The sequence below is a fragment of the Furipterus horrens genome, unplaced genomic scaffold, assembly GCF_987537825.1.
Source record: "Furipterus horrens unplaced genomic scaffold, mFurHor1.1.pri manual_scaffold_12, whole genome shotgun sequence".
In the NCBI taxonomy this organism is placed as follows: Eukaryota; Metazoa; Chordata; class Mammalia; order Chiroptera; family Furipteridae; genus Furipterus; species Furipterus horrens.
The window spans coordinates 43,735,930-43,760,129 of NW_028327182.1; the positions used below are offsets into that span (position 1 = coordinate 43,735,930).

A 24,200-nucleotide genomic window follows, 5' to 3' on the forward strand; every position below is an offset into this window, starting at 1 on the left:
CAACCAACTGAGACACACAGGCTAGGGAAGACATTAGCTTTTGAAAGCAAGTTTGAAAGGAACTGAAACTCGCTGAAGTACTCAAAAAGTCCTGTTTAGATTTTAACCAGCCACTTTGGTCCAATTTCCACTCCCTGACCTAGTAGATGTAAGCATGCACAAAGTCAGACCTCATTTAATTAGCTAAATACTAATCAGCACTACATTATTATTATTGATAGAAATTTTAAAATATCATAACTAGTATTGCATTATTCTGTCTGGTGATAATGCTGCCAGTCTCTGATCCTCTCAGTATGTTGCCATATTCAGTTGAATGGGTCACGTAACTATTTACTTTCTTAAGTGGACAGCCACTGGATTCTATCTAATTTACCTGTTTCCTTCACTAAACAGTTGCAAGTTTACAAAATAAAAAACTTAGTCAATTTGTCTTAGAATCTTCTGATTAACTGGGCCTCACTATCAAAGACTGAATACTGGATAGACTATTAACCAATTTTCTTCCTCCTATTCTCATATACAGACTCACCAGGAAAAATGGTTTTCCAATAAACAGTAGGTAAAGCTTTGCAAATAGTGAAAAAACACCATGAAAAATTTATCACTTCCCTTTTAATCATTTAGAGGAAAAGTGAAACAAGAGTATACTAGTCCTCTTTAACAGGAGTGATGCACAGATTTAATTTTTACTGAGCACCTACTATGAGACAAGTGTGTGAAGTGCTTTATGCTAATTACCTCATGTGATTCTTACATTAACCCAATGAAGTATTAATACTGTAGTACAGTTTTTATTCCCAGGTTAGATATAAGAAAACTGAGTCTTAGTAAGATAAGCAATGTGCCCAATATCACAGCCATCTGTGAAAGAGCTGCTATTGGATCCCTAGCCAGTTAATTTTCAAGCCTGTGCACTCAACCAATAAACCACTCACTTGGCCCACTTAAAAAAAAAAAATTCAACATTTTAAAATGATAAGTTTGAGGAACTGAATTAAAAAAAAAATGTTTTGTCTTTATAGGTTAAAAAGAAAGAAAAATAAAGACCAAACTCCTTCTGAAAACTTGTTACCCTTAAGACCAATTTCAAAAAAAAAAAAGTGGTGTTCACTGAGTCTGGTCATTCAATTAAGGAAAATTATCAGCAACCTACTAAATATAAAATATTCATCCATTCCCTCCAACAACACATATTGAATATCTACTTATGTAGCAGGTACTGTGCTGGTAGGAACTGAGGATGTAGAGATGAGCAAGAGAACTATGGTCTCTGCTCTTGAGGAACATACAGACATGTTGGGAAGACATTATTCTACATGTACATACAGTAACATATGACTAGTGTGATGACAGGGAGCGAAAAGGACACAAAGAAGCAGGGCAAAACTAACCCAGCTAGAGACTAGGAAAGACCTACCACCCTGGAGTTAGGGGACGGGGAGAGGGGTGTGGAGAGGGTGGGGACTGGAAGTGCTCCATGCAGTGAAGACAACTAGAGCAGAGATGTGAAACTACAGGAGTTCAGAGTGGCTCAAGCTACCAGAGTGTCAGAAAGGGGGGAGTCAAGTCTTCCATTTAGAAAGGTGGGCAGGGGCCAGGTCCTGAAAGATACTGAAGACAATACCTAAGGTTAGGGAAGAGCCAATTTAAGCAAAAAAAGAGAGAGAGAGAGAGAGAGAGAGAGAGAGAGAGAGAGAGAGAGAGAGACTTAATCAGATTTTAGTGTTACAAGTATCAATCTGGCTGCAGAGTTGAGAGTAGATCAAAGTGGGAATAAGACGAGAATGGAGCTATATTAGCAAACTATTGCTATAATCCAGGTGCTAGGTGATGGTGAGCTGGGCTAGGATGACAGATGTGAAAAAGAAGAGTAGATATTTATGAAGTAGAATAGGGAGAACTTGATGGGTGATTAAATGGGGGCTGATTTAAGCCCTGAGGTGATTCTAAAGTTTAGAAGGTAGAAGACCCTTATCATTTAATTAAATTAGTAATTTAGGTGAGGAAAAAAAGAATCATTTCTAAAAACTTTTTCAAACAAAAATAAGAAACTTACTGCTTTTATACTGTTACTATCAATTAGTACCTGAGTTCCAGCCATAACTCACCTGGTTACCAACCAATAATAGATGTTCTCCAAGAAGAAAGTCTTTGAGCATATCTTCCATCACTATCATGTGCTGGAGAAAAAGAACTATAGATTAATTGTGTTTTGCATAATCAAAGTAAAATAAGAAAGTTAACTATAATGATGTCTTCAATGGAAAGGAAAACATCTATCATAATATATAACTAAAACAATTTGATTTTTTATAAAAACAAAAATTAATGCTGTGGTTTTCAGTTATATAACCAATTAGGTCAATCATATTGAAAACCTGAAATAGTACACCTGAGCAAAACTAAGCCACTCACCAACATTTCAAATACTCTATCAGATATTGCACCAGATAGTTACTTATAATTTAATATAATATTTAAATTAGCACTTGCCAATTTAAATATTATGTACAAAGGCTTCCTAAAGTAATTGCAGATTTCCATGGAATATTTTATGCTAATTTATTCTTTTAAAAAATGTTTTACTTATTGATTTTATAGATGAAGAGAGGAAGAGAGAGAAAGAGAGAGAGAGAACACCATTGGTCTTGTTCTACTTATTTATGCACTCACCGGTTGCTTCTTCTATGTGCACTGACAGGCGACTGAACCCACAGTCCTGGCATATGGGGACGACACTCTAACTAACTAAGCTACCCAGCCAGGCTACACTGATTTATTCTTAATCATTACCTTCAAAGGATGTACAGCTTTAGAATTAAAAATATATTATTCAGCCCTGGCTGGTATGGCTCAGTGGATTGAGCACTGGCCTGTGAACCAAAGGGTCACAGGTTTGATTCCCAATCAGGGTACACGCCTTGGTTACAGACCAGGTCCCCAGTTGAAGGTGTGCGAGAGGCACCCACACATTGATGTTTCTCTCCCTCTCTCCCACTCTCCCTCTCCTTCCCTCTCTCTAAAAATAAATAAATAAAACCTTTAAAAAATATATATGTAATTCACTTTCCACATTTTTACTCAAATTATGATACAATATAATAAAAGAAAAAGATTAAGTTGTTCACAATAGCCACAAAAGAACTTTCATTGCTCTTTTGTATCCTGAAAAATAGGACAATGATAAGTAAGTCACAAAGGCTCAAGAGAGTGGGGATTGAGGGAAGAACTATTAATATATCCCAAAACAATTAATATCCATATGACTTTCTCCTGGTGTTCTGTATCTAAACAATACTGGCCTCATAAGTACTTAAATTACTGAAGTTCCCTACTTGTAAAAAGGAACAGTAGAACTGGTAACTGAAGCCATGGATCGAATGAGACAAGAATCTGATTGTCTATTTTGCTTAAATTGGCTCCTCATTTTGTATCTAATACACACTGCAAATATTTTTCTAGTTACTTGCTTTTCTTTTCCTAACTTGGTTTATTAATTTTTTGATATCTAGAATATTTTCCTTTATTAAAAAAATTATTTATTTGTTTGTTTATTTATTTTTAGAGAGAGGGGGAAGGAGAAAGAGAGGGAGAGAAACACCACTGTGTGGTTGCCTCTCATTCACACCCCCAACTGGGGACCTGACGTGCAACCTAGTCATGTGCCCTGACTAGAAATCGAACCAGTGACACTTGGCTCGTAGGCCTACGCTCAATCCCCTGAGCCACAGCAGCCAGGGCTTAGAATATTTTCCTTTTATTTGTCAAATTAAGCATTATTTTCTATCAGAGTCTCTTTCTTAGAAAAACTGAGAAAGTTTTTCCCCTCCTTCAGTAACAGGTGAGTACTGCCTAATGTTTCTTGGAGGTTTTTATTTTTAAAAATGCTTTCAGATATACCATGGAGCTAGAATTTTAACAAGGCTTGGAGTAGGATGTGATATCAATTTATTGTCCCTCCTGGAACACTTTTAAGAATAAAAAAAGACATTACCAATATTTATGCTGGAACAACAAACACAAAGTTCTTCTGACTCCACCTACCTCCTAAATAGCCCTGCAATGTATCCTTTCCACTCCGCCCCCACTGTCACTGCCTCTGTTCAGATCCTTCATAACATTCACCTGGAATATAAACACAGCCTCCTACCTAGTCTCTCTCTGCTGTGGTTCCAAGTCATAGACAACTTTAAAGAGTAAATGCAAAGTTAGCAAAAGTGGAAATGTGCGTAAAAACTGTCAATGGCTTTCTCACTTACTCTGAACAGCATCCAAATTCCTTAACTAGCAAGATCCAGAAGATGTTACCCTTTCCTAACTCATCAGCCTCCTCTCACCACTCTTCTATTTGCAACTTTAACTCTCTGCCAATGATAATTAATTATATGTAGCTCCCTAAATTAGCAATTCTCTCACACAGCCACATCTCTGCAAATGCTAAGTTTGGCTGAGAGATTCTCTCAGTTTTGCCTGGTTAACTCATTTTCCATGATCATTCCAATCTGGGACCATCCCCTCATCAGTGCTACCATGGTAACCTGCATGTACTTCCATCACACTGTATAGTAACTATGTGTACAGTATTCCCTCACTTATCGTGGGTATTATGTTCTAGACTCCACACCCCCGCGACAGGTGGAAATCCCCGAAATAGGAACCTTACATTTATTTTAGTATTTATATATATTTTAAGGCTTTATAAACCCTTCCCACTTATAAACCACCCCCAGACCCTTATTAACCTTTCCCACTCCCTTATTAACCTTTTCCACATTTTTATAAACACTACTTATGTTTTTTTAAGTATATTTTATTGATTACATTGTTACAGTAGTTCCAATCTTTTTCTCCTTTGCTCCCCTCTGCCCAGTAACCACCTTCCCTCCAGCAATTCCACCCTCCTTAGTTCATGTTCATGGTCATGCATGTAAGTTCTTTGCTTTCACCCTTTCCTGTATTATTCTTAACATCCCCCTCTCTATTTTGTACCAACCGATTACGCTTCTTAATCCCTGCATCATTTTCCCATTTCTCCCCCTTCCCCAATCCCAGCTGATAAGCCTTCAAATGATCCCCATACCTATGATTCTGCTCCTATTCTGGTTTGCTTAGTTGAGTAATTTTTTTTTTTAATTCAGTTGTTGATAGTTGTGAGCTTGTTGTCATTTTAGTGTTCATAATTTTGATCTTCTTTTTCTTAAGTAAGTCCCTTTGACATTTCATATAATAATGGTTTGGTGATGATGAACTCCTTTAGCTTCACCTTGTCTGGAAAGCACTTCATCTGCCCTTCCATTCCAAATGATAGCTTTGCTGGATAGAGTAATCCTGCTTGCAGGTTGCCTTTCATCACATCGATTACTGCTTGCCAGTCCCTTCCTGCCTGCAGTGTCCTCTGAAAAATCAGCTGATAGTCCTATAGGCACCACCCTGTAAGCAACTCTCAGCCTCTCTTTTGCTGCCCCCAGGACTCTCTCTTTATCTTTCACCTTTGGCATCTCAGTCATGATGCGTCCTGGTGTGGTCCTCTCTGGGTCCAGCTCGCCCGGGACCCTCCATTCTTCCTTGGCCTGTATGTCCACCTACTTCATAAAATTTGGGAAGTTTTCCTCATTTTTTTCAATCCTTGCTTCCTCATTATGCACTGGTTGACTGTTTTCTTCTTCCTTATGTTCCAAATAATTGATTTGAAACCTGGTTTCCTTTCCTTCACCATTGGTTTTGTGTGAATTTTCCTTCGTTTCACTTAGCATAGCCTTCACTTCTTCTCTTATGCGTTTGCTGTACTCAAGCATATCTGTCAAGCCTGTGAGCATCTTTATCACCAGTGTTTTAAATACTGTGAGGTTGGCTATCTCCTTGTCACTTAGTTCTCCCACTGGAACCTTGATCCGTTTCCTCTTTTGAGCCATACTTCTCTGTCTCCTCATGCTGACAGGCTCCTGTGTTTGTTTGCCTCCGTGTCCCAGGTAGAGCTGTCACTCCTGTGATGTTGTAAGGGGCGAAGGCCTAGGGACTCGTCAGTACAGGGCGACCTGTTTCACTACGTTGTGACGCTGCATGTGGGGGAGGGGTCTGAGAAGGAACAATGCCACCAGCGCAGCACTCGCCCCTTTTCCAGTCACCTCTCCCACTTCTGCACTGAACTGGCACCCCTCTAGCTGCTGCCCTGGCCATCATTCCCAGAGTGGGTGGGTCTGAGAACGTTTTAGGACCGTGGCGGCCCTTTAAACAAGCGGACTCTGCTGAGACTGGCAGTTCCTACCTCCACCCCAACCCCCACTGGTCTGCTCAGTCAGAAGCAATGAGGCTTGATTTTCCTCAGTGCTGGCACTGTGAGCTGCATGGTCCGGTGAGGAGCTGGGAATGCTCCCCTAGTGTCCCTCCTGACTTTTTGAAATGTGGGACTGTGCTTTCCACTGGCCCGCCACTGCTGCTGACACTGCTGCTACCACACTGCGTCCTCTCCGCCCTGGCTCCATCCCTCCTACCTGTCTGGATGAGTATTTCTTCTTTATATCTTTGTTTGCTGGACTTCCATGTAGTTTGATTTTCTGGAACTTCTGGTTGTTTCTAGTTTTGAGGTAGTTGTAATCCTTCTTAGTTTTGGAGAGAGACGCAGCATGTCTGTCTACGCCTCCATCTTGGCCAAAAATTCTAAACACTACTTATGTTCTTAAACATATTCTACACTCTTAAACCTATGTAACTTTAATGACATACATATACAGTATTGCAAAATCCCGTGATATAGCAAAAAATCCACGATAAATAATTAAATATAATATTTTTAAAAATCCCGTGATACAGTGAGGCTGCAATAAGTGAACCGCGCTATAGAGACTACTGTGTTTATTTGTCTTTCTCCCCCTTGACGAACCCAGGCAACTTGAGCTCTGGAGCTCAGTGCATGTGTACACACACACAGATCTGTGTATTTTAATCTCAGTATCCTAATGTCTTATGACAAGGCTGACACATGGTAGATATTTTTAAATTTTTTCAGATCTAAAGCTCATTAAGCTTATTAAAAGGCTATTAAACTCTCTTTCCTTTAATTTTTTTCTTACTGCTGCAACTGTAATATTCCTTGATAACAGATTTAATGAAATAATACTCCTGATAATGAACACTCAAAATCATATTCATCTTTTCATTAATTCATTCAATAGATATTTATTCAACAGTCACTATGTGCCAGGCACTACACTATTTGCTGGAGATACAAAATAAAGAAAACACAACACTCTGCATTAGTGGTATGAAAAAACACATTTTAAAAATCAGTTTTGATGCAGTGTGGTAAGAGGACCACAGGGCATAGAACAAGATGGTATAGAAGCACCTACATATTCAAGAGGCACTAAAGACTGATGCTTCAAAGATGAAGTGTGGCATAAAAGAAAATTGTAATGTATATAACAAAAGCAAATTTAATCAAGCCACTGTCCCTAGAATTGGTACAGCTAAACTTTTCACTAATGGTTAATTCATGACACTTTATGAAGAAAAGGCATGCTTGAAGACAGGCTAGAGAAAGTCCCTCAGGGCCACTGTGTATAGTTCACAGCAGCCCTGTGGACTTCAATGTCTATGTCACAAGCATCTTGGCAACAGACACTGTGTTCAAGGGCACAATGGCCCTCCTGTTACTGAATTTCCTTCATCCTTATATGCTGGCAAGTCTTTTCAACGTTTGCATGCATGCGATTTTTAAAATTTTCACTTATATAGAAGTTTCCTGATTCTTTCAATACTTTGAAATAGTATATTTTCCTCACAATCGTGTTTTTGTCTTTATTGATTTACAAAACTTGTTTTTCCTCCTTTGTGTCTAATAAGAAATTTTATTTTCTGTTCATTTGTCTACTGCTTATACAAGAACCTTAGTGCCTGGAAGAAAATAAAATCTGCATTAGTTAATAAGCTGCAGAATAAATAAAAAGAAAATTGGGCTATGCCTTTTGCTCTGCCATAGATGATAATTAAAGTTTTGACAGATTTCAAAATATTTCATTAATATTTCTATTGAGAAAGAAGAATTTACCCAGATACCTTCTATGTTATTAATATAATATAGGGAAATAAATTGTAATACTCATTGAACAACACATAGAATTGGAAAATTCTGTTTAAAAACTTACTTTAGTATGCCTAAATCCTTAATACAGTGGAAACAATAGGTAGATGTTTTTCTAACATAATTTGTAAATGTAAGGTTATTATTTACATGCAGATTAGTGATCAAAAAGTGTAGAAAAATTTTAGTGTATGTTCTATTATAAAATAAATACATAACCACTTGACAGAAAATCTGGAAAAGACAACTTTTTATATTATGAGTGATTTTCTCTAGAAAAATTTCTTATTAAAGTGAATATAATAAAACATTTTATGTACACACTTATACCTGTGTCTTAGTAAAAGGTCCTAATAATAGCTTAGTTAATAAGTGAGAAATTATATACTCTCCTCCCTTAAAAAAGAAAGAAGAAAAAGTAAAGAGTAGGAAAATACTAGAAATTTTCAGGATCATGAAAGGAATACGAAGGAGATAATACACAGGATATATCCCTCTTTGAACTAAAATGATTTAACCAACAGGAAAGCAAAAGAGAGGATAAGTATTAGTTCTACTTTGTTTTTTAATGCAATAATATATTCATTTTATTTACCTGAACCACAGTATATGTGCACATATAAAATGTATTACACTCTAATCATAGCAGTAGCTCTTCCAATATCACAATGCATTAATGGAAGACATTTCAACACTTCATTGGGCATCAGCTGAATTGAACTTAGTGAATTTCAAAAACAAGTCAACAATTTCACTTTGAATCAGAATGAACTATTACAATATAAGTGATGATTTATCCATGAATGCAAAGCAATGATCTTACCTGAACGTTGTCATAGAACAGAACATCAGGCACTTTCATTTTCTCGTGGGCATTATAGATTGGTGCACTAACAGCTCCAATCCTCAGAGATCCAGATGCTACCTCACCTAAAAAATTCACACGGGACAGAGAATTACTCATAACATTGTCCTCAGAGAAGTCAAATTCAGCCCATACAGAATTCAACACAGCATATTTACTATGTTGTGGGCTCATCAAGGAATTTTAATTTAATATATAAAATAGAAATAAGCTTGAAGGTGGTGTAATTAAAACGTTGAAGGTATTTTATTCACTAGACAGGTTTTTTTTTTTAAATATTTTATTTATTTATTTTTATGAAGAGGGGAAGGGAGGGAGGAAGAGAGAAACAGTTGCATCTCACATGCCCCCAAATGGGGGCCTGGCCCAGAACCCAGGCATGTGCCCTGACTGGGAATAGAAACAAGCTTTCAGTTTGTGGAATGATGCCCAATCCACTGGTCCATACCAGTCAGGTCCGCTAGAGTGTTTTCAGTTCTACACAAACAGGTTAAAGCTCTATAAAAAGCGTTAAATGTCCCCAAACTTAATAAAATTTAATTAAAGCAATGTATATGGCAAACATCATATAGATAAGACTGAGAGAAAAGAAAACCCAGAACTCAATCAAGTCACCTTAATAAGCTTGTTCAAAGACTACCACACATATATAAGCCAAATACACATTCAAAAGCACTGAAGTACCTTCAATATCATTTTTTCAGGTCCCACCCATTCAGAGACCCCACAAGAGAATCCCCTAGATACCTAATCAAAAATACAAATGAACCAACCCATGCCAGACCTCCAAACTTACTATTTTCAGTGGTGGTCCAGATCTGTATTTTCAAATAAGCACCATAGGTGCTATATAATAATTTCTTGATAATTATTATTGGAACATCTCCTATATTGATCTAGAGTAGAATCTGAGCTCCTTGAAGCCAAGAACCTAAATAATAAATTTCTTGAAGTGAGGGAATATATCTCATATGTATTCCTTACAGTAACCAGATATCCACGTTCCCTGTCTGATATATGCCAAGGTCAATAATGATAACACTAATAGTAGTATTTGTAGTAGTATCAGTAGTATCAATGATTACAATAATAGAAGCTATTATTTATTGAGAACCTTCTATGTGCCAGATCCCAAACTAGAAGTTCAGCTAATTGTTTTCTCATATAATTTCATTTAATATTCCTAATAATGAGACAAGAATTATGAGGAAGCTAAGAAAAACAAAAATTAAGTAATTCCCTTCAAATCTCCCAACTTGTATGGGTAGAACTTAAAATAGAAATTATGTTCTTTCTGCCATGTGGGATATGTTCAATCCTTTGACCCCAAATAATATTCTATCCTGTATAAATACCCTAGGCAAGCAGGTAGACAATTACAATACCTTAAACTGATCAACCTTTTTCCTCCCTACTTTAATAAGAAAAAATCTATAATAGTGCTAAAGAATTTTAAAAGACAAGGAGGAGAGGCAATATTTGCATCTATGGAGTACCATCAACAATTTTAAGCTAAAAATATTTAAACGGTCAGCCTGTTAAATCACTGCTGAGTGCTACACATTTACCAAAGCACAACAGACCTCTATTTTTAATACATCATCAACATTTCCTTTTTATTTACAAGTTTACAAGGAAAAAAACTGCAGCTGTCATGCTGAAGATTTATTATTTATTAACTACCATCAGGTCTCTAAAATATAGCCACTACAAAACCAAAAAAAAAAAAAAAAAAAAAAAAAAGACCAGGATTGTGCAGTGAATTTACTATATACTTGTATATTGAAATGACACACAAATTTCAGATTCAAACAGCATCTGATATCATCTATGCTTTAGTTTAAGGATATATCTATTGAACTTCTGGTCAAGATGGTGGTGTAAGCAGACGAAGCTTGCCTCTTCACACACCACATCAAAATTATAACTAAAATATAGAACTGTCATTCAGAACCATCAGAAATCAAGTGAAATGGAAGTCTGACAACTATAAAATACAGTTGAATGGAACTTTGACAACTACAGAATTAAAGAAACCACATCCATCCAGACTAGTAGGAGGCGCACAGATGCGGAACAGACTGGTCTCTCACCCACGTGTGGCAGATTAAAATTCTGGACTGATATCTCTGGAGCAAGTAGTCACAGTCCCACACTAGGCCCCTTGGCCCAGGGTTCTAGTGACAGGACGATAAGTCCCCACAACTTCTGGCTGCAAAAACCAGCAGGACTGAGTCAGGGCAAGAAGCTGCTGGACCCCCAAAACAGTTCTTCTTAAAGAACCGACACACGAACTCATCTACTCAGACTCATTCCCTCAGAGCTCCAGCACAAGGGTAGCAGCTTGGAAGGCACCAGTGGCATACTGGGAGAAACTGAAGTGTCTGGATCAAGGCAAGCAGAGGCCACTCTCCCTTTTCTAAACCCTCCTTCCACAGACCATAGAGCCAGCAAGCTGGTGCCATATCTGAGACTCCATCAACCTGGCTAACACTGTTTGACCCACCTTGGAGATCTCCAGAGACTCTCTCCAACCCAACATACAGGACCACCCAAGCTACTTTTCCATATGAACAGCTAGTCTTGGCTCATGCTGCACAAACTTCCTAACTCCTCTCAAACAAGCAACAGCTGGCTTCAAAGAGTCCCACGACTAGCATAGCAATAGCCAGCCTAGATTCACAGCTTGGCTTTGCCTAGGAATCTCCAAGCCCAGCACAATTAGCAGCCATCTCAGACTGCTTTACGGCTCAGGCATGGTGGTCACAGGTAAAACGCAGGTGGAGGATGACCTTGGCCTACCCTACCCAGGAAACCGCAGGGCTAGCACACCCAGGGAAAAGCTACAGACCACATTGGAGCACCATCACCCTCCATGGAAAGCTGAGGTTGGTGATCAGTGGTCATAGCCAGTCTTTGCAGCTGACTGGCCAGGGCAAATCCCTCCCATTGACATGACAACAGCAATCAAGACTCAAATACAAGAGGAGGGTGTACTCAGCCCAAATGAAGGGTGCACCTCGAGTACACAGCTTGGTTGATAGGGCAGGCTGTGCAACTGGACCCTACAGGACACCTACTACATTAGGACACTCTACCACAAGATAGAGTCAAAGCAGCTCTACCTAATACATAGAAACAAACACAGGGAGGCTGCCAAAACAAGGAGACAAAGAAACATGGCCAAATTCAAAGAAAAGATCAAAACTACAGAAAAAGAGCTAAATGAAAGGGAGATAAGCATTCTATCAGATAGAGAGTTCAAAACACTGGTTATAAGGATGCTCAAGGAGCTAAGTGAAGACCTCAGCAGCATAAAAAAGATCCAGTCAGAAACGAAGGATACACTAATTTTATTTTTTTTTAATTTACAGGGAAACAATAGTAGGATGAAGTCGAGAATTAAATCAATGATTTGAAACATAACGAAGTAAAAAACAACAAACCAGAACAACAAGAAGAAAAAAGAATTAAAAAAAACAAGGATAGTATAAGCAGCCACTGGGACAACTTCAAGCAGTTCAACACTCACATCATAGGGGTGCCAGAAGAAGCAGAGTAAAAGCAAGAAATTGGAAATCTATTTGAAAGAATAATTTTAAAAACCTTCCCTAATTTGGTGAAGGAAATAGACATGCAAATCCAGGAAGCACACAAAGTCCCAAATAAAATGGACACAAAGAGGTCCACTCCAAGACACATCATTAATTAAAATGCCAAAGGATAAAGATAAAAAAAAAACTTAAAAGCAGCAAGAGAAAAGCAGTTAGTTACCTACAGGGGAGTTCCCATAGACTGTCAGCTGATTTCTCAAAAGAAACTTTATAAGCTAAAAGGTATTGGCAAGAAATATTCGAAGTCATGAAAAGCAGGGTCCTACATTTGATATTGCTCTATCCGGAAAAATTATCAGTTAGAATCAAAGGGCAGATAAAGTGCTACCAAGACAAGAAAAAAATAAATGAGTTCATTATTACCAAACCATTATTATATGAAATGTTAAGGGGACTTATTTAAGAAAAGATCAAATCTATGAACAATAATATGGCAAAAATACATATCTATTAACAATTGACTCTAAAAAGCAAACTAACAAGAAAAACAGAGGCAGAATCATGGATACAGAAAGTGTTCTGATGGTTGCCAGATGGGAGGGAGGTATAAGGAAATGGGTGAAGAGGTCAGGGGATAAGAAGTACAAATAGGTAGTTACAGAATAACCATGGGGATGTAAAGTTCAGTACAGGAAATGGAATAGCTGAAGAACTTATATGCATGACCCATGGATATGAACAATGGTGTGGGGATTGTCTGTGGGAGTAGGGGATGCTGGGTGTAGGGGGGTAAAGGGGGACAAATCAGGACAACTGTAATAGCATAATCAATAAAATATAGTAAAAAACGGATGATTGGGATGATTTAATTCAATCAACCAATGCTTATTGTTAAAATTTCAAGCTAGAAAAGAGAAATGCATGAAGAGAATGGTGATGCTACAGTTCACTGGGAAAAAGCTGGCTAACAACCTTCTAAGAAATCTCAGAGGATGGCATTATTTTTGTAAATTTATTAAGTCCTCAGCCTGGGTAGCTCAAAACCTGATTTTCTCATCACAACAGAGGACAAGCCTAACTCTCAGGAGATTATTCAAGACATAGATTCTGACCTATATATAAATTTGTATATATAAAACCAGAATTGCAAAGTATTACATTGCAATGGAAACTTCAACTTTCATACGGACTATATGATGCACTCACTGTATGTCATACTGCCATATTATCTAGAGGAAGACCTGCAAGGAAAAAGCCAAATCCTTATCAGAATGATGCCTGCTGAGCATGGCCCCTGAATAAAGAAAGTGAGTTAGATGAATTTTCCAAAATAGATCACATTAAAGATGAATAGAATCAGAGGAATGAAGTCTCTTGACTTAGGTTCTTTATCCCTTACACAAGGTTTAGATGGGAACTGCTAACACTAGCCTGTTACCAAGATTAAACAATCTATAGTCTGAATGATGCAGTCTAAAAAGTAGCAAAGTTATTCTATCTCTGAATTGGCTATGTATAACTATATCAAGATCCATTAGTATGCAGAGCTTATAACTTTACTTTAAAAAATGCATCTTATTTTCTTAATATTAAATTCTTATCTCAGTGTATCTGCATCAATTAAGAACACCTACTACAGCCCTGGCTGGTGTGGCTCAGTGGATTGAGTGCCAGCCAGCGAACTGAAAGGTCACCAGTCCAATTCCTAATCGGGGTACATGGCTGTGTTGCAGGCCAGGTCCCCAGTTGGGGTTGTGCGAGAGATATTGATGGATGTTTCTGTCACATATAAATGTTTCTGTTCCTCTGTTCCCCCTCTCTTTCCACACCAGCCAGGGCACACGATGAATATTTTGAGGTAATTAATACCTCAAAAAATAGAGAAATTTTCATTGTGCTTTAATGGAAGAATGAAGAACATGTATAGGAAGAAATAAACGTCCTCCCAATTCAAAATTATACTTATGGCTTTCCAGGTGAAAAGAACCACAAAAGACAATATGGCATCTATCCAGAAAAAGTCCAGCCATGGTTAATATAATGAGAATAGTTTGTGCGACATTAATGTAACCTAGCAGGCAAAGAGAGTGGACTGAAATGCACGTGCCTGAACAATGACAACTTCACTGTACTAGTCAGTGGGGGTGGTAGATGCTGTTGAGTGAGCATGTGTACTGTGTGGCCATCACATTCAAAATGACTGAGCAAGTAAAGCAATGAATCTGCATCAAATTTTGGGTTAAATTTGAACATTTCTCCATGGAAACTATTCGAATGAATCCGAAGGCTGCAGCTATGGGCAATGGGTGACTGGCAGTTTCATGACAATGCACCTGCTCATGCATCATGTCACATGCAGAGTATTTTGGCAAAGCATTGAATCACTCAGGTGACTCAGCCCCTCTACAGCCCATATTTGGCACCCTCTGACTTCTGGCTTTTCCCAAAACTAAAATCACCTTTAAAAGGGAAGAAATTTCAGATCTTTTTCAGGAAAATATGATGGGGCAGCTAATGGCAATTGGGAGAACTGTGTGAGGTCCTAACTAACGTGCCTACTTTGAAGGGGACTGAAGCATCATTGTCCTATGTACAATGTTTCTTGTATCTTGTATCTTCTTCAATAAATTTCTCTATTTTTCATATTACATAGCTGGATACCTTCTGGACAGACCTAGTACATGTGGAAATGGAAGACTTAGAAGGCATGAAATGGTATTCTGAATATTATTTTAGTCTATTTAAACAGAATAGCTTCACAAAAACATCCCATAAGACATTGCTGGTCCTCAAAATGAAAATGTTGTGCAAGGAAAACAGAACTTTAGATTCTATGAACAAATAAATTTGGAAAAAAATGGTGAACAAAATCACACAAGTTTATTTACACCAGAAATTCTAAGAGCCTTGAACATGTTCATGTCAATTGTGAGTCATATGGGAGTGGGCACGGGGTGAGGACCTATATCTGGTATGGAAATAAAGGAAGTATTCTAAGGTTAACTTTTAAGTGGGTTTCAATATTTATTTTTAAAAAATAAAAGTTTTATTTCTTCAATCCAAAATAAAACAAAATAAATGGAAAACAAAATAATTTTTATTGAAAGTTAATAATAGAAGACATTTGATAGTTATTATTTCACTTAAAAAATACAAATCAAAATACTTACATTTATAATCTTCCAGTTCTGGTTCTAGATTATTATCAGTGCTTATTTCTATTGAAGCATCTGCCAGGTTTTTTTCTAATGCTGACCTTGCAAGGCTTGGTAAAAACCTGGAGACAGGGAGAGGATTTAATGATAAAGTCAAAGCTTTCTGTGATTCCTAAATATCTTTTGACATGTGTACACACACATATGAATGCACACACACTTACTAATCACAACCAATTAGGGAAGTTCAATCTGGATCTGTGACATACAAATAGTAACTAAACCTCAAGAACATGTGATAATGAAGTATGTTTTTTGTATCTCCTTTAATAAGTAAAACTCATTTGTAATTAATAGTATTCATTTATGTACAACATTTTGCAGGACAAGACTTAAAATAATTTGCTTTCGAAAATGGATTCAGTATACCTCATAAATCTTACTTATCATTAAACTGGCTTATCAAATTTTCTTAAATAGATAAAACAATATTTTAACCTGCTCCAAGTTGGCAATCACGAATTCAAATTAGTGGAGAAGGATTAATGAGGTTTATTTTACTTTCGAATACAAACTATTGAATAAATTTAATATCATCCAGCTTGGTTCTTCTTTCCATTTAAAAATTATAGCTGCTTATCTATTCTACATGTATTTTGCCAAAACAACATTCTGGTGAGTGACAGGGGCATTTTAAATCTATAAATAGATTGCATGAATTTCCTGGGCTTAGAACATGAAAAGAGTTTCCCATGCAATATATCTGGAATTTTGAACCCCAGAGTCCATAGAAATGATATTTAATCCATGGTTACCTATGCTATACTACTATAAACTAACTACTATGTGCTACAATGTTTCAAATAAATATCCTATCAACATATCACTTTTAATTTAGGTTTCCCATAGCTCTAACTTTCCTGTGGTTGTTCCCACAGCCTTGAGAATAAGCTGTAATGAAGGAGACATTGATGTGAACGAGAAGGCAAATGAATGAGTGTGTAAAGGACTTGGATTTCCTGTCCCTGTAATAGTTAGTCCAAGCTACATATCTGACACAAACTCCCACCTACTGCCTTATTCTGGTCCTAGGCTATAATAGGGTGGTTTACAGGGTTGAGCAAAAGTAGGTTTACAGTTTTTCAGATGGAAAATAATTATTAAATAATAATACATAATGAACTCTGTGTTCTACATACAACTATAAACCTAGTTCTGCCCCACCCTGTATATAGCTCTAGACTAGTAGCTCATCAGTTCAGCATCAAGAGAGATTTACTGTTATTCATCTCTGACCTTTCATCCCAGTTCTTAGACTGTTGTCTTTTCTTCAAAACCAAGCCCTCTCTTTATCTCCCAGACCCAATACTGGCTCCTGTCTTGTTTCCTGAGCCCTTGTCTTGGCACCTGGCCCTACTTTCTTCTCCCTGCTAACCCATTAACTAGATTCTGGCCTTGTAATATTAGGCTCTGCTGCTCTATCTCCATTACTTCCTGTCAAACCATCTTGATTGGCAATGAACCAATTTCGTGGTTAGATTTTGTTTGCTATTCCCAGAAACTCCTGACATCTCTATAGTGTGTCTGCCAACACATCCTCACATTTCTCCTGGACAGGAACATTTCTAGATTGCCCTCCAGAGCCCATAGAGGATAGCAAGCAAGCCACATATGGTTCCCTCTCACTGGCAGTGTTGGGCATTGCTTACCAGTATGATATTCTTCCCTACTGAGGATAAACATGTTTCAGAATGATTTTCAACTTCACACCCAGACAGCACCACCAAATAATCATAGGCAGCATAGCATGGACATCGAAATATATTTACATCTAAAACCTACATTCCAAAAGATATTGGCCAACCTAACAAAAAGAATTAAATATATCAGTTGGTGTGAGGTCAACCCTTAACTTTTCCTTCAGGTTTCAAGGGATTAGTTACCTGCTTTCTTTCTCACGGCTCACTGCTATTTTCTACTCTTTTTTCTCTCCTTCCTTGGCCTTTGGTAAAATAAGTAAATAAGTTAATGAATGAAATATCACTCTGTCTAGCCTACCTTCCCATAACCAAAGCAAGCACACACCCTGTTTCAAACTTTTCAAGTGTATTTATCAGTAATATGAGCACCATAGGGTCTTTTAACAATCATTATTACTATTATCATTATTTATTTCAAGCAAAAATAGAATCAGCAAGTCACTAGTTTTGTTAGGTCTTGGATATAAGAAAAACTAAAGAAAGATTCAAACATATTCTGGGAAACTCAGAAAGAAGTAGTTGCCCTAGGCTAATTCAAATAACAGTGTCTTTGTCACAGGAGTGGAATAGAATCTTTAGATTAGGAACAAAACGGGATTTCTCAGGATGGTAGCATGAGGAACTGGAACAAGGGTATGGAATGCTCTCAAATTACAATCCCTGAGGGATGAAGTATTAGTAGTAAGAATGAGAGAAAAGAGTGAGGGGCTCAGTGGATGTCAGGCAGTCTTTGAGTTCTATTTAGAATGTGCAATTAATTAATTTGTACCTGTGATTTAAAATAAGATTTATAAATAGCATTGGAATAGTTAAGATAACTATGGTTTATCCTAGTTAAAAATCTAAATTCTTCAATTCTGAGTCACATAATTTCTCACAAAGATTTTGTTTCTTAATTCAAATGTCTGAAGAGCTTAAAAGGAAACTATATATAAAATGTATTAACTTCAAATGTTTGAAGATACTTAATTTGGTAAGTTTTATAAAGACATCTTTCAAAAGTAATTAGATCTGATATACTCACAAAGTAGACTGAATAATAGAAAGTCCTAAAGAAAATCTAGATTTCTGAAATTATAGATTTAAAAAATTCAATAGCAGCTTTAAAGTCAAAAAGAGTCTCTTTTAAAATCCTTGGATAGTCTCTTTTGCAAGAAGAATCATTCGTAAGGACAACAAAAATTACACATCAAAATAATCATTATAATCATTTAACACTATGTATGATAATTATATCAGGTTTGTTATTTTTAAAAATTAATTAGCTAATAGCTTAAACAATGTGCAGATTTTATATAGATGTCACTCCTTTTATGTCACAAGGGAATTTCTGGAAAATGTATGCAAAGTTGTTGGTGAATTAAAAATGTCCTGACTTCTGGCCAAGATGGAGGCCTAGACTGACACACTCCGTCTCCCTTCACAACTAAGAAGAAATACAACTACTGCAAAACCAGAAATAATCAGAAGTTTCAGAAAATAAATGGAAGTCCAACATATGAAGTTATAAAGAAGTGTTGCTCGTCTGGACGGGTCTGAGGGGCAAAGCCGGGGTGGAGCGGTCAAGCTGTGCTGTCAGCAGCAGCAGCAGTGCCAGAGGCAGGACAGTGGTAAGCACAGACACCCATATTTAAGGGGAGGTGAGAAGCACCTGGGGAGCACCCTCGGCTGCAGACCAGACCTGTCAGCTTGCGATTCCAAAGCCAGGAAAGGCAGACCTCCATTGCCTTGGACTGTGAGGCCCAAAGTGGGTGAGGATGGAAGAGGAGGCTCCTGGTCTCTCAGTGGAGAATGAACAGCAGGAACCCATCTTGGACCTCCACCCCTGCATAAAACGCCGCAGCGTGGTTGAGAAGGTTTGCCCAGTTGTGACAAGTGCACAGGGCTCTGCCCCCTATAACATAGGAGGTGTGACAGCCCTGCCCAGGAAGCAAAGGTAAACACAAAACAGTCAGGATGGCACAGATCATGACAGAGATCCCAGTGACGCAGCTGACTAGCCAGCAAATGTCTAATCTAACGGACCAGCAGATAGATAATCTTTCTGAGGCTCAGTACAGAGCTTTGGTTATAAAAATGCTTACAGACATAACAGCAGATCTTAAACAAGATGGAGAAGGAATGAAGGCTAGTCCTGTTGAAATGAACAAAAACACATACGAAACTAGTCGTGAGGGAAGGAAAACCAGGGATCAAATCAACAAATCGGAACATAGGGAAAGAACAAACAGTCAACCAGTGCAGAAAGAGGAAATGAGAAGTGAGGAAAATGAGGAGAGGCTCAGAAACCTATGGGATATCTATAAGCGGGCCAACATCTGAATCACAGGGTTGCCATTAGGTGAAGAACTAGAAATTGAAAAATTATGTGAAAAAATAATGAAGCAGAACTTCATGGACTTGGGGAAGGAAATAGACTTACAGGTCCAGGAAGCACAGAGAGTTCCAAAAAAACTGGACTCAGGGAGAACCACACCAAGGAACATTATAATCAAAATGTCAAAAATTAAGGATAAAGAGAGAATCTTAAAAGCAGCAAGAGAGAAGATGAGAATTACATGCAAAGGGATCCCAATTAGACTAACAGCTGGTTTCTCAAAAGAAACAGGCAAGAAGGGACTGGCAAGAAATATTCAAAGTAATGAAAAGCAAAAACCTACAACGACGATTACTCTATCCAGCGAAGCTGTCATTCATAATAGAAGGGCAGAGAAACTGCTTCTAGAACAAAGTAAAACTGAAGGAGTTTATCAGATCCAAACCACTGTTATATGAGATGTTAAAGGGACTTGTTTAGGAGAAAGAGGATCACAACTATGAACGTTAAAATGAAAATTGTATCACAACAACCAACAACAGAAGCTAGGGAACTGAAACAAAGGCAAACTAAGTAGGCAACGAGAGTAGGGAAAGAATTATTAGTATAGGGAACATTATGAGGGGAGGTCAGCAGGTAGGAGGAAGGGTGAAAAGGGAAAGAGATGGTCCAGGAATTAAGAAGCATAATAGGAGGGAGTGGAAGATGTTGAGAAGAATTATATGCACAACCAACGGGCATGGACTAAGTGGGGGGGACAACTGGAGGGAGGGGTGTCACTGGGTGAAGGGGAACAAAGGGAAAAGTAATTGGGACAACTGTAACAGCATAATCAATAAAGCATTTTTTTTAAAAAAAGCAGTGAAAATATGAAAAAAAGAAAAAATGCCCTCATTACCTCAATGTCTGAGACAATTAATTTTCATTTCTGATTAAATTCTTATAGCTCTGCCCAAAATTTCTATAATAAAGGATTGTCACCCCAAGATTTTCCAGAACTAAATAATTTAATGGAATGCAAACTACTTGAATGGATTAGTCTTATAACAGTTAATTTTAATAAATGCTTCTACAATAAAATATTTTTTCTATGTGAAATAACTGATAATTTCCTAATCTTCTAAATTTTCTTCCTTTTGTTTTCTTAGAGTTTCAAATATCTAGAAAATGAATTATGTATCTAGCTCCAAGACTTGATGTACACACTATGGGCTATGAAGATGAGGAGCACAGGGAGTCATTTCCTCAAATGGAGCAACGTTCCAGTCTGGATCCAACTGGCATAAGCAAACAAATGAAGAATTTATTTTAATGAAATGAACAAAATAAGCCTAGCTAATACTTAATAAGTTTAATGTTTAATGAATTTAGCCCAGAGAATTTCTCTTGATTTTCTTTGCTTAATAATAGACTTATGAATATATATTATGTCAATTTTTGTTTTAAAATTTTCCATAAAATTTTATTTCTTTTCACTGCTTCGATATGGAATGAGAACATTAAAAAAAAAAAAAAAACCCTTTATGCACCAATAATTTTTTGTTGCATTCTGCCTCTGTGCTATCTTGAAGAGAAGATTAGTAAAAAGGCTTTTGACTCTGTAACCTTGCTAAAGTCAACATTAAGTCAACAGATAATGAATGCATAAACAAGATCGTTGTTTGACTTATTTGCAAAGGGTCATGGGATGGTAACAAAATAGAGTTTTATTGATAACAATGGAAAAATTACATATTTGAGTCAGTGAAATATTTATGACTATGGAAAGTAAGCATTTTTTAGCTTTCCAATTTTTTAAGTATGAAATATTTCAAGCATACTAAAGTTACAAAGAATAATAAGCATTCTATTAATCTCTCCCCATCCCTACAGGTAACTCTCACTCTGAATTTAGTGTGTATCTTCTTGTCTATATCTTTATTTTGCTACATATATATGATTAAAAAACTATATTACACTGTTTAGTGTATTTAACATTTTATATAAAGTGCATCATATACCAAACCTCTTATTGCAAACTGCTTTTTTCTCTCAATATTATGTTTTCAAAATTCATACTATACATACATGCAGATCTACTTCATTTTATCTTCTGTATATATTTCATTATATGAATATGTCAATTTATATATTCATTTCCTACTGTTAAGTTGTTCCCAATTTTTCATTCTTACAAAAAATGATGAAATAAACATCTTTCTACACATCTTATGAATATGTATAAGTCTATCTCTGAGGTTATATCAAGAAGTAGAATGTCAAATAATATGGTACTAATATATTTAGTCATAAAGATACTGTGAGATCAACCCCAAAGTTATGAAACTTCTATCTCAATGGCAGTAATGAAATTTCTCTTTCTTCCACTTATGAAAAAAATTTTATAGGCATAAATTTTTACGTTTTATATGATAGACAATTATTGTCTTAAATTTCATTTCCCTGATCAATTATGAAGCTGAGCATCTTTTCAAATTCTTTTTGGTCATTTCACTTAACTTTTCTGTGCATGCCTACTCATCCTTTGCCCATTTAGCGTTTATTGTTTTATCTCATTAATTAGTACCCAGTAGTCCCTGAACACCAATCCTTTGGTGATTATAAATCCATGAAACATCTCTTATTTATAACTGATGAGGTGTAGACTGGCTTATGATGTTTTGTTATATAACAGGATTTTACTATTTTGTATGAGATAAAGTAGATATTTTTCATTTTTCAGCCACTTACTGACAAGTCCATCCATTTCTACCCTGATTTATTAAGCAACCTCTAACATATATCAAATTCCCATAAATATGTGGGTCTGGTTCTGGGCTATGTAATATATTCTTATACTCTATTTGACTGTCCTTGTGTCATATCACACTGTTATGATGAATAAAGCTTTATAATATATCTTGATATCAGATGGAGAAAGAAAACCTCCTAGATCTTCCTCAAAATTTCCTTGACTATTTTTGGCCCTTTATATTTCCACAATAGTTTTGAGATTAGCTTGTCAAATTCATGCAACTTCAGTGTTATCTGACTATATTATACTTCTATATCAATTTTAGGTAAAACAAACAGCCTTACATTACTGAATCTCTCCTTTCATGAACATGACATAGCTTCCCATTTGTTTCAGTCTTTTACAGTTTTTAATAAACCTTTATGTTTTTCTCCAAGAAAGCATTAAATATCATTCATTACATTTATTCCTAGTTATGCAAAGCTTTGTACTATTATTTTGAATGGGATTATTATGGAAAATTAGGCTTCCTCATTGATTATTACTGAAATAAGGGAATGTTACCTATTTGGGTACATAAGTAATCTCACTAAACTCAATTTGTTCCAATAATTTAAATGCAGTTACTCTTGAATTTTTAATGCATCCAATCTTATAACTATGGGTAAATGCACTGGCTAAAAGTACAGAAAGATGGTATTTCTGTTTTGTTACTATCGCTAAAAGAAATACATCAAATATTCCACCTAAAAATGTTTCCTGTAAATTTCTGGTAGATACCCCTTATCAGATTAAAGAATTTCCCTTCTATTCATAGCATACTGAGAATATTCCTGATTCAAGTAAGAATTTTATACGTTTTTGCTTTTGTTTGTTTTTAGGTTTTGCTGTTGGGAATTATCAAACACTTTTTACTCATTTATTAAAATGATATTTTCCCAGTAATTTATTAAAATATTAAATTAAAAATATAACTCCTTCACATTCTTGAGAAAATTCCAAATTGCTCATGATTTTTCTTAAAAAAGAAAATTATGAAATTAACAACTAAAGGAAACAAAGACAGTAGATATCTGGTAGTCTCGAACAGGCTGCATAGGCCCAGACTGTGACACAATCTGATGCCACCAGGGGCAGATCCAGGAAGTAAAGAAAATACACCACTACAACAGTATACAAGACATGGTGGGAGGAGTGACTCTCAGCTAGCTGGAGGGAAAGAACAACACAACAACAACTAAAACCCAAGTATAACCTGACAGCCCAAATAATTGGCATAAAGGGCATCCCAAGAGCATCAGTTCAGGACATCAAGGAGACTGCACCACTGAATCCCACAGATCTCCTACCACACAAGGTCACACAAGGAAGACATGAAGTCAAAGGAGACCAATCTAAGAAGCAAAAAGAAAGAAGAGTTACAAAAATGGGGAGCCAAAGAAACAACCCACCATCAAAAGGAAAGGAGGAATCCCCAGAAAGAGTGCTAAGTGAAATAGAGGTAAGCAAACTATCAGACATGGAATTCAAAATAATGATTACAGGGAAGCTTAATAAGCTCAGAGAGCTCAAAAAATAAACTACAAAGAACTCCAGGGGAACAATGAAGAACTCCAGGGAAGCTAAAAGGAACTTACTGAGAACTACATCAGCATTAAAATGGAGACAGAAACTATCAAAAAGAACCAGGAGGAAATGAAGAATACAATTTCTGAAATGAAGAACATGGTAG

General features: G+C 36.7%; 1 protein-coding gene across 1 annotated transcript in view; it reads right to left on the bottom strand.

Moving 5' to 3' along the window:
• Nucleotides 1–24,200, bottom strand: part of VWA8 (von Willebrand factor A domain containing 8) — a 432,115-nt gene that overhangs the window by 248,089 nt on the left and 159,826 nt on the right. The window contains exons 18-20 of the mRNA XM_090258845.1: nucleotides 15,673–15,779; nucleotides 8,907–9,013; nucleotides 2,112–2,183 (exon numbers count right to left, since the gene is read on the bottom strand). Coding sequence (XP_090114971.1) covers nucleotides 2,112–2,183; nucleotides 8,907–9,013; nucleotides 15,673–15,779 — 286 coding nt within the window. The remainder of the gene's footprint in view (nucleotides 1–2,111; nucleotides 2,184–8,906; nucleotides 9,014–15,672; nucleotides 15,780–24,200) is intronic.